The sequence below is a fragment of the Aulostomus chinensis genome, chromosome 19 (genome assembly GCF_037954235.1).
Source record: "Aulostomus chinensis isolate RoL2024-O1b breed Wild chromosome 19, RoL_Achi_v1.0, whole genome shotgun sequence".
Classification (NCBI taxonomy): domain Eukaryota; kingdom Metazoa; phylum Chordata; class Actinopteri; order Syngnathiformes; family Aulostomidae; genus Aulostomus; species Aulostomus chinensis.
In genome coordinates this window covers 7,491,272-7,500,712 of record NC_141338.1, presented here as the reverse complement: position 1 = coordinate 7,500,712, position 9,441 = coordinate 7,491,272, and the positions used below count along the sequence as shown (strand labels likewise).

General features: G+C 41.8%; 2 protein-coding genes across 2 annotated transcripts; one reads left to right on the top strand and one right to left on the bottom strand.

The window, feature by feature from the left end:
* The first annotated feature begins 3,451 nt into the window (after positions 1-3,451).
* On the top strand, positions 3,452-5,753 carry grp (gastrin-releasing peptide). Its single transcript, XM_086186974.1, has 3 exons — positions 3,452-4,267; positions 5,191-5,399; positions 5,513-5,753. Exons 1-3 carry the CDS (start codon positions 4,114-4,116, stop codon positions 5,558-5,560), a joined length of 411 nt encoding a protein of 136 aa, XP_086043100.1. The 5' UTR covers positions 3,452-4,113; the 3' UTR covers positions 5,561-5,753.
* A 485-nt stretch (positions 5,754-6,238) lies between these two features.
* Positions 6,239-9,441, bottom strand: rax (retina and anterior neural fold homeobox). Its single transcript, XM_086187031.1, has 3 exons — positions 9,039-9,441; positions 8,593-8,831; positions 6,239-7,813 (listed from the first exon to the last, which is right to left on the bottom strand). Exons 1-3 carry the CDS (start codon positions 9,289-9,291, stop codon positions 7,361-7,363), a joined length of 945 nt encoding a protein of 314 aa, XP_086043157.1. The 5' UTR covers positions 9,292-9,441; the 3' UTR covers positions 6,239-7,360.

Here is a 9,441-nt window from a genome sequence, read left to right as displayed (position 1 = left end):
AAAACAACAAAAACACAAAAAAAACAGACCCAAGGCTTCCTAAATTCACCGACAGCGCCATCTGGTGTTTCAACATTTTGTTGAACTATATCATCTTTTATTATATTTTAATTAAATCCTCAAATTATTCAATCTAACTTCGTGGACATGAATCTTCCAGCTCAGTGTGAAAGATGCTGAATGACGAAGCCCTTCACAACCGCTCAGGCGATTCATTGAGACCTGAAATGTTTCCAGTGATGAATCCAGGGACGAACTCTTTCATCACTGGAAATGTAAATTTTATTGAAAGTCCTTGTCAAAGTCAATACGGTGTTTTAAAAATTTCAATAAAATGTGAAATCCACATCGTACATTCATAAAGGGTTGTACAGGGCACAAAAGTTTATACATGAAGAAAAATTTACCATTCCATTGATTTGTGACCATCAGGTGCAACTCTTCATTTTTATTATTTTGTAGATTCCTTGTTCCCAAAATTTGATGAATTTGTGAGCAGAAAATAGCGCGATAACTTGTTCCCATGCTTTGATTAATTATTATTTGACTTGCTCTTGCGGTTCCATGTAGTTGTGTCCATAATGCATAACTTGTTCCCACAATCTGAATAATTCCTTGGCTAAAAGATATAATTTATTCCAATGTTTGGATTCATTTGTCGTGTGTTATGACCACAGCCGAGTCAAATTATGTGAACAAGTTACATCTTTAGCATTTAAAAACTATGTTCTCTCTCTGTGGCCTCTACACAGAGGTAGTTCTGAATCGCTAATATTAGTAGCACACGTCTGCACATTTCTGTTGTTATGTCATTGTCTGGGTGCACGATTATCCAAGATCTTGTTGTTGCGCATAAAAATAAAACCACAAATATCTGCGATGGTACTGCCCTTTGACCATAGGTGGCTCGTCTTCTTTCGTTAAGATCGCCCTTGCATGGGGACATGAAGCCACCGTGCTGCTGGGATGTGTGTGGCGTCGTTGCCTGACAATACGCAGGAAAAACCCACAACCTTTTCAAGACAAAATGTTACTTTGATTCGATCGCACACGAAGCCGTGGATGGGACTCCTTATCTGGCCTTGTCATTTCTCTTTCTGCGGTAATCTGAATGTCAATACTGTCATGAAAGGGATCATTCAAGTATGAGCATTTAACACAGGAACACGCGTTGGTACCTAATTCACATTGTTGACCTTTCCAGAGGGATAAATGAGACTGTAATTAAGTGCAGCGATAAACGATAGGGCCTATACATGGCAAGCTGGTATATGCTGCATTGTCGAATTCTTGTAACAGAGCACACAACAGGTGTTGTTCAGAGCCAAAATATTCCTCGTCATCGTTCGCGTCATCTTGTTTGACCTCTGTTCCTTTGCAATGTTTTATTTGGCTTCTGAGTCATTTTCTCTCTTCTGAAACCAAAGTGTTGTTGTGAATGAATTCTGTTTATCACAAATGTCACAGTGTGTTTTGTTCAATTAAAGATAGCGGCAACAGACATAAAATAAACAAAGTGTCACAGTTTAGCATACATAAAAAAGGTTAGAGCGCTCTATGATACAAGTCTTAAAACATCTGCCATCAACATTAACTCATCTCATGTGCATCCATAAGTAGAAACTGATGTATACACAGGCAATGAACAGCTTTTCATTATGTTCTGCTCCAAAATGTAAAGGGTTCCTCCTCGGGCCACGCTACACCCTCCGTCAAGTTGATCAACTAACGACTTTGTAGTTTTGGACTGAGTCATAGAATGACTCTAACAGGGGAAGGCTGGCAGAGACAGTCACATGACACATAACTACTTCAAGATACTGGAAATGTATTTATCATTAATGAGTCACTCACATCTACATTATAATGTAATGTCAAAGTCTTCCATCCATTTTCTTCTGCTTATCCTGTTAAGGGTTGTGGGGGGGCTGGAGCCTATCCCAGCAGCCTTCAGGCGAGAGGCAGGGTTCACCCTGGACAGGTCACCAGTCCATCACAGGACCAACACATAGAGACAGACAAACATTCACAGTCACACCTACGGTCAATTTAGAGTATCAATCAGCCTCGTCCCCTCTTGATGTCTTTGGACTGTAGGAGGAAGCTGGAGTACCAGAGAGAACCCACACAGGAACAGGGAGAACATGGAGACTTACATAGAAAGATCCTGTGATGGAGCCGGGACTCGAACCCTAACCTTCTTGCTGTGAGGCGACAGTGCTGACCACTGCACCACCGTGCCGCCATGTCAAAGTCTTGAGCTTTATTAATGAGAGGTTTTGTGGAATATCAGTTGCACGGTTCCATTCCTCCACGAATGCTGACATGAATGCTTTTCCCTCCCTCTCTCCAAATGTGGTCGTGATGTCGATGTCCCCAGTTCTGTCTTTTCCTCTGTTCATTATTGATCGTCATCTTTCACAGGGGTTCTTTGAAGACACGAATCAAGTCAACGTTCCACAAAGCCAGGAGCAGTGCAGGGCGATATCGCTTCACATCAGCATCACTATTATTTGAAACATTCCTACCTGCATTAACAAATACTTAATTACACTTTTTAACAGTATCCTCAGGTCTCTGGCAATGTCTGGACTGCACTGTATGCTGTACTATAAAAGGGAAACGTTTTACCCAAATTAACTGTCGTAAACATTAGGGATTCACAATATTGAAAAAAAAAAATTTTGGCTGATATTTTTGCAACTGTTTTGGCCAGTAGCTGATATTTACTGATGTGAATGTTACAGTATCTGTATAAAGAAAACGTTACATGCTATTCATACACTGAAAAATACATGTAAGCATTAAATGTTAAAACTGGTTTGTTTTTATTTCCAAAACATTTGGAAAAACCCATAAATTGTATGTCTGACATATTATTCCCTCGTCATTTGCTCCATGCAGATGATGAGCAAAACCGAGCTGATATGGATATCGGCCATCCGTCCGGTACTAATACATTTAAAGAATGACCAATATCTGCCAATATTATTAAAGATGAGTTGATGAGGGGAGTTCAATGGCAGTTTCGTGGCGTATGTGCTTTTACGATTTAACAGCACAAACTCAGCCAAAACTGTAATCTCACATTACCATTAATCTCCGCTTTGATTCATATGCAGTTAAAGACCCAACCCTACGTGAGAGTCCACATTCTACAATTGTAAATGAACTTTACACAACAAAACCAGGCTCCGTCTGATCAGTTAATCAGAACGTTCAACAAATGCAGTGCAGTCCATCACCCCTGCAATACATCCACGCTCACGAGGATTAAATTGGCAATATTTTTTCCATTTTTTTAATCGAATCTGTTTCGGAGAGTTGTCAATTTATTTTAAAGGTCATTTTACTTGCTGACTTGCTGTAATTTGTTTTAGTTCCTAATATTTTTGGTTCATGTTTTTTTGTTAAAAAGATGAAATGAGAACACACATTGTCCTCACGCTGGGAGGGGGTGCGAGGTTGTTGTATTTTACTTCCTCAGTTTTATCTGGTTGTAGCCTATGCAGCACCAAGTGAATATCAAACCTGATGCATTTTCCCTCCATCAGCTTCCTAGCACCACTCCCCGGACTCCACCCGTGGCAGCACCCTGAGTGGGGCTGGCTGCTTTTACCTTCGGCGCATTTTGGTAATGTTGTTGTTGTTTTTGTAACTTGTGAACAGAAGACGTGTTATTCAGATGTTTACTTTGAGGGTTTTCAGTTCCTTTGCTTTGCTGGCTGCTGCAGCTTTTCTCCAGTGAGGCTGTTTCATGGGACCAATTACTCTCAAGTCCCGGCCATCAACGTGAAATGACGCGCACCCCCGCTGCTATCACCCCACTATCTCTGAACAAACACGGGACAGAAGTCATAATTATAGGCTGCTGCGGATGATCATATGTCATCACCATCAGTATCCCGGTCAGCAGAACTTCTGAAAAACACCCGCTGACGTCCAGCTGTACCGGGAGGGGCGTTTAACGCTGTCAAAGGCGTCGCACCTCCAACGGGAACGCATTCCTCCTCTGTGTGCACATAAATGTAACGATGGTGGGGGGTTTCTAAAGTTACATCCAGCTCCGGATTAATCTAGCAGGGTTAGTTCCGTTTCATTATCTCTAGGAACATGGGCGGAGAGTGTTTATGCTCCTCATGGATGTGCAGACCGGTGTGGCCGCTTCTTCTTCTTCTTCTGGTTGTGACGGCCAGTGTCCTCCACGGCTCCGAGAGTCCAGCTCCGGTTGGGAAGATATTCCCCCGCGGGAAACACTGGGCAGTGGGTAAGACACACTTAACACTCTCCAGAGAATTGCAGTATTATTGACCTGATTGAAAACTTTTGTTTGTGTGTTTTTTGCACAGTTGAATGTATCATGATAGACGGTGTCTGGAGTAAATCCTTTCACATCGTCGCCTCCTTAAAATAATCGCCTGAGTCATTTTTTTCAAGTTTGTCTGAAAACAAAGACAACAACAACAACAACAACAACAACTGGAGACACAACATCATTGGGAGTTGTTTTAGGCAACAACAACAACAAAAATGTCAAAAAATGACAGGCGATTATTTTAAGAAGGTGACGATATGTTGCTTGGAAGAAGAGGTAACATTTTCAGTTAAGATACTGAACTAATGCATGATTTATGAGGCTGAAAGTCTTCAAATATGAACAATAATTGTTCGATAATTAGTATCACGGTTTAATCTTTCCTCCCATTGTACATTTGAATGATATTCACATTTTGCACAAATTGGAAAACACATGTATCCATTGGGAATTTGAGAAAAATAACATTTGTCTTTCCAAAACATTTGGAAAAATTTCATAAAATTCCATTTTCCTCCCAACTTTTTCTGCAGCCACCATTCAAACAACACACACAACTTCCATAGTTAGCTTCAGGCGACTTCTGCAACTATTGACCCGATGGAGTGACACACGTGAAATATCCCACCAAGCTACTATGAGTGGTCAGATGTGCCAACATACAACCGCACACTGGTGTCCATTCAAGGGTGTTGGAACTGCAGTTCCTTTCAGCTCACAATTATGAAATCATTCCCTGACTGTATCTCCACCAAACCTGCACGTAACTGGAACAAAGACTTTGTATGCACATCATGTGATTACACGTCTGTGCCTGCACGGCGTTACTCACTGCGAGCTCACGCTGGTGTGTCTGGTGATGTTCAACCTCCCAGGGCATCTGATGGGGAAGAAGAGCATCCAGAGCCAGGACAGTGACCTCCTCACATCCCAAGAAGCAGCCGCAGTCTCTGAGCTGCAGCCGTACCGGCGTCTGATGGAGGCGCTGATGCAACGTGGAAACCAGAAACTGACGACTCCAACAGCTGCAGAGACGCTGGCCAACGGCTGGAGAGAGGAAGACAGAGACAAGTATCTCAGAGAGGTCGGTCTGTGGGGTTCATTGTCGTCTTCTGTCGGTTATCCGATTGTATGCTACAAATTCTTGTTAAGAGCATTGAATATGATGTCATGCTTCCATTGTTTCTCTCTTTGTAGATGTCGGACCTGGTTCTTCTGGCAATGAAACAGCAAGACTCCAACTGAGAGTGCGTCAGAAATAATCACATCAATCAATCTATCAATAATCAAATATCCACACTGTATAGTTTCTTTCTGTCACTGGTAATGGTTTATTTTATCAGTGACTTCAAATTTGTATTTGTGAAACAGAGTGATTATGAACCTGATACATTTGTATTGTAAGCTGAGAATGCTGAGTAAATAAATTCTACTAATTATAAAAGTCTAATCATGTTTTGCCTTTTATTTAAAAAAAAAATACGTTCACGCCACCTGCACAGTTACCAGTTTACGCCACTAGATGGCGTTCAGAATCTTTTTTTTGGCTCTCTGACTTTCATTTTGAGTCATTTACCAGTAAACTAGCATGATTACAGAAAAATATTCAAGTTTTGGTAAGTGAGACAAACAAACATCCTCCAGTGTGTGTTCGGAGCAGTGGGATGCTTGAGGAGTGTAAGTAGCCCTCTGGCTTTGCAGATGAGTGGAAATGCCAAGTGAGGCACTTTGGTTGCACACTTCCTTATCCTCCTAAAGCCAAAGGAAAGTTTCTCCTCTGCTCTCTTCCTTCATTTGTCACGGATGATCGGTGAACAATGGAGGTACGAGCCACTTTCACCGGGTCTAATCCCGCCGGTGAAGGGGATGAAGTTTACAGGAGCTAATGAGGAGGAAATAAGTGAGTCGACAAACTCATTCTCTGAAACAGAGCGAGAGGAAGTCTGCAAGTTTAAGCTGCTTGCTTCTCAGGTCCTCTGTGTTTATTCATGTTTACATTAGAATACACGATTGAATGGTGGTAAAAAGAAAAAAACAAACTTGTGTCTTGGTTCAAAGTTGTACTTGCAGCTCATTCGAGCCCATAATTCCTCATCGGGGATTTAAAAAACCCATTGATAAATTCACCCCTCATCTGGAAGATTTTTTTTTTTTTTTTTTTTTACTGATTTCTGAAAATTGACACCGGAAATTCTGAATGAGATCAACTAACCATTATTGTCATCATCGATTAATTTGTTTCTATCAAATGCCAAAATAAATTTGATAAATATTCCCTTTCCTTTTCCCAGACGACAAAGTAACATGTTTAAATGGCTTGTATGTCCAACCAACGCTGTTTCTGTTATAAATGACAATAAACAACATTGACTCCTTATTTTAAGAGCCTGGAAATCAAACCTACCACCTACCAGCGTTTTTTTTAAAAAAATATTTCAGCTTGTAAAAGAAGATTTATAGATTATGAAAGGAGTTGCGGTTCCAGTTTTCTTTCTTAATGTTAAAATGACGCTCTTGCAGGATTTAAGATTTGCTGTTGAACGCCGCCACCGAGGGGCGCTGTTTTCCTGGTTTTCATACTCTCCTACGCTGCTTGCACACACAGTGCGCCCTCTAATCAACAGGTCATGAAATCCCTGGCAAATATAGATGTGATGAATTGACTGGGAAATCTTCATGATTTCGACTTTTGATCTTACATATCGTTTATTGTAAAGAGAAAGTATTTACATTTATAAACTTTCATGATGTTGACCAAATTACCAGCAGCAGAAAAGAAATGAGTAAAATAAATAGATCGATACGACTAAAAGACTGATTTGTTTGATTGGCAACATGACATTGGGCAGGAATGAGCTCAAAGTAGAAAATATGAAGACAAATCCAGGGAACTAATAGTGTTCCCTTTCTTATTTTACAGGAATATGAGTGTCACAGCTCGAGTGTCTATCCAGGAGTGTCTTTAAGCCATCCAGAGTGATACAATCCCATCAGCGTGAGGATGAGGTCTCCAAACATGCAGCGTCCAGCTACGTCCACTCAGCATCACCACGTCTTGCCCATAGACTGAATGTGTTCCTTGGCCTTCATCCTCAGTGAGGCAATACTGGAGTTCCTGGGGTCAGCTGAGCACTGGTAGGCTGGCGGTGGGGGGCACATAGAGCCCATGCGGGGCAGGTGAGCCGTGTGTCCCAGGGCTGGCGAGTTGAGGAAAGAGGCCGGCAGAGAAGATGGCATTGAAGGGGGAGGTGACGGGGTGTAAGTGCCCGGGAGACCCTGCGAGCCGCTGATGAAGCCCGGGAGGGACTGTAGGGAGGTGGAGGTGGTGATGGGGGTGGTGAGCCAGGGGTCTAGCTGCAAGCCGGAGCCTAGGGAGCCCATGGGAGAGCGGGCGAAGCCGAGCAGAGAGGAGGAGGAGGGGGTGTCCTGGAGCTTGATGGAACTCACCTCCAGCTTCTCCTGCCGGCGCCACTTGGCCCTCCGGTTCTGAAACCAAACCTGAAATCAAAGATCCACGTTTAAGTCATTTAAGTTTATTTATCCATGTGAAGTCGAATACATGCAGCAGCAGGCCAACAGATAAAAAGACAGTAGATGCTAAAAAAAAAAAGACACATTTTTGATTAAGATCTACAAACTTAAAATATCCGAATTTCTTTTATGTTACAGTAAATATGACATTTTGTAAAAGAATTTATGTTTGAGCTACAAAGTCTACAGCTCTGAGAAGCTCCAACGATTATTTTCACCAACACAAGATTATGAGAAACTTAATGAGTGCATCGATTTTCAGCCTGGACTGAGATTAAATGTGTTAATTAAATGTTCTGTAGAGCAAACATTTGATGAAAAAAAAATGTAGTTATCAATAAAACAAATAACAATAACAATAATAATAATAATAAGAAGAAGAAGAAGAAGAAGAAATATGAACATTTTCATTTTCATCAGCAGGTCCTCGCAACACTAAAACATTTTACAGTTTTATTAGCTGATGTAAAGAAACTTAAAAAAGGAAAAAAAAACATTGGACAGCAGTTTATGAGAAACGTCTCTGTAAAAATTAAATTTATTTCATGACCAGATTAAATATTTCATCTCCGATTATGATATTAAGACGTTTCAAATCTAGAAAGTTGGCCTCTAAAATATATTTTAGAATAGAAACTTGATGTAACCTGTGAGAAGCCGTTTTTCCTTGTAGTGTAGTAAAGAACATGTAATGTTTTACTTTATCTTTTGACAGCAGAAAGACTTTTTTTGGGGGGGGGGCATACCTGCACTCGGACCTCCGGCAGGTTGACCTTCAGGGCCAGCTCCTCGCGGCTGTACACGTCCGGGTAATGGGACTTCTCGAACGCTCGCTCCAGTTCGTGCAGCTGGAAGGTGGTGAACGTGGTTCGGTTCCGACGATGTTTCTTTTTGGGGTTTTCATCATCGGACAGTTTGGCGTCTCTGTCCGGTGAGTCCGGGCAGACGGACGCGTCCAGCCCGGTGCTGCTGGAACAACACACACCTGCGCGACAGACACGCTTTTATTAAAGACACCGTCTTTTCTTAAAATAAAAAAACACGCTGTTAAGTTGCATTAATTAATTTCAGAAAATTATAGGTTTTCTTTCAAATTAAGAGGAATAATATTTGATTTCTATGTTTTAGGTGTAACCTAAAACGACTTTTGTCACTTTTTCTGGATTTTGGAGAAGAGACGTAACCAATTTACCGCCAAAACTTTCTGCGTAATGACTCTTCTTAGCCGGAGTGACGATGACATTCCGCTCTCCGTCTTTCACCAGGACTTTGTCCGTGAGGCTGTAGGAGGCTGACTTATGAAAGATGATGTCCTCTTTAAAACCCAGGATGGCCTCTATGCTGTGGACCGTGGACGGGGTCCCCGGACTCTGGACGCAGCGTGCGGAGGGAGACAGGCGCTCATCCATCATCATCAGCTGGGAAGGTGATCCAAGAAGCCACATTGGTCGATAAAAGATGGGAAATATACGACTTCCTCACACTTGTAAAGCTCTTCAGAGAACGCAAAGTAAGCTCTAGACCTGGCGCATCTTCAGAGTGGGCTTTTAAAGGAAGACCCCTGCTCATGTGGCACCCCCCTGCACGTCAGAGAG

Bases quoted from the DNA above. Each gene is read 5' to 3' on its own strand.
- grp (XM_086186974.1), top strand. From the start codon at position 4,114: ATGGGCGGAGAGTGTTTATGCTCCTCATGGATGTGCAGACCGGTGTGG. The intron at 4,268-5,190 runs GTAAGACACACT...TCAACCTCCCAG, and splicing joins CGGGAAACACTGGGCAGTGG to GGCATCTGATGGGGAAGAAG. The intron at 5,400-5,512 runs GTCGGTCTGTGG...CTCTCTTTGTAG, and splicing joins GAGACAAGTATCTCAGAGAG to ATGTCGGACCTGGTTCTTCT.
- rax (XM_086187031.1), bottom strand. From the start codon at position 9,291: ATGTGGCTTCTTGGATCACCTTCCCAGCTGATGATGATGGATGAGCGC. The intron at 8,832-9,038 runs GTAAATTGGTTA...TCTGTCGCGCAG, and splicing joins TTACGCAGAAAGTTTTGGCG to GTGTGTGTTGTTCCAGCAGC. The intron at 7,814-8,592 runs GTATGCCCCCCC...CTTTGATTTCAG, and splicing joins TGCCGGAGGTCCGAGTGCAG to GTTTGGTTTCAGAACCGGAG.